Consider the following 1,181-nt stretch of genomic DNA (forward strand, 5'->3'; position numbering starts at 1 on the left):
ATACATATATATATATATATATATATTGTAGGGCTGCAGAAACCAAAATGAGCCATCGCCATTCAGGACGACCTAAGGACATGGGCATGAATCGTGAGTACAAGATTTGTTACCCGAGGACGTTCATGGCATCTCCAAACTTCTTCTTTGCCTCTTCGAACCGGCCTTCCTTAAAGTCGATGGCGCCGTCAAAGACAATCGTGGTAGGATCGTCGCGAAGGCACTGGTCGAGGATCGACTGCGTGGCTTTGATGTCGTTTTGCTCGTAGTAGACTGCCGCCCGAAGGAGCGCCACCTGCGTGAACATGTCTCCATCAGGCATGGACACATGATGGACGACGTACGCGGTGGCTGTACTGTTCGCTCTCGAGCTGACTGGCCTTTCGAGACGCGGCGTCGTACTGACCTGCCTGCGTAGTACCCAAGAGAGAGAGAGCGATGTCAAGTCGAGGCTGAAATTGAGGCTACGAACCTTGTATAGCGCTTGGGCGTAGTACAAATGGTAGTCTTCGATGTCGGGAAACAACTTGCATAGCTGCTCGTACATGGACACGGCGTTGTGGAAGCTTTGCATGTGGTAGAAGCAGTACCCTGTGTATCGCGACGGCATGTGAGCCGAGATATGGTTCGTCGTAGAGATGTACCCAAGAGCGACAACGCTGCGCGACTGCACGGGTGGTTCTGCAGCTCGATCTGTAAGATACGCACCGCTTCGTCATACTTTTGATCGCGGATGTGGCCATACACCGTCGACGTGTAGCTTCCACCTACGACGGTCACGGTGATCCATCCGCTCCATGATGGCTCGATGTACCTTCTTTTGCTTGCTGGTACATCTGTCCTTGGGCTCGTCAAGTGGTTGGTCGTGTCGGCCGTGGTGTCGAAAGATATTGGAACTTGGTGAACAGTCGTGTATACTAACTACTCTGGCGCACAATAGTTGTCGATTTATGTATGCCGAATCTTGAGTTTTCCGAATAAACCTGTCTAATTGGATATGCATTATAAGGTTATATAGGTAAATACACCAGAATCGGGTGATGGCAGGTCGCTTCCGAGATGGCTTGGTGACGCATGGCTGTATGTCAGCTCAGAGATATGGTGCGAGCACGTTTTCAATGAATGACATGTAGCATTCAATCTATAGGTTCACTCAGCGGAGTACGAACTCTCGAATAGTT

The 1,181-nt window shown here is 50.1% G+C and overlaps 1 protein-coding gene across 1 annotated transcript in view; it reads right to left on the reverse strand.

Moving 5' to 3' along the window:
- The window catches only part of H257_02763 (hypothetical protein), an 8,560-nt gene extending 7,633 nt beyond the window's left edge, over positions 1 to 927 (reverse strand). The window contains exons 1-5 of the mRNA XM_009826558.1: positions 815 to 927; positions 645 to 767; positions 473 to 591; positions 345 to 410; positions 114 to 295 (exon numbers count right to left, since the gene is read on the reverse strand). Coding sequence (XP_009824860.1) covers positions 114 to 295; positions 345 to 410; positions 473 to 591; positions 645 to 767; positions 815 to 836 — 512 coding nt within the window. The 5' untranslated portion in view covers positions 837 to 927. The remainder of the gene's footprint in view (positions 1 to 113; positions 296 to 344; positions 411 to 472; positions 592 to 644; positions 768 to 814) is intronic.
- Between the last annotated feature and the right edge of the window lie 254 nt (positions 928 to 1,181).

Source organism: Aphanomyces astaci, assembly GCF_000520075.1.
Source record: "Aphanomyces astaci strain APO3 unplaced genomic scaffold supercont1.4, whole genome shotgun sequence".
NCBI lineage: Eukaryota > Oomycota > Saprolegniomycetes > Saprolegniales > Verrucalvaceae > Aphanomyces > Aphanomyces astaci.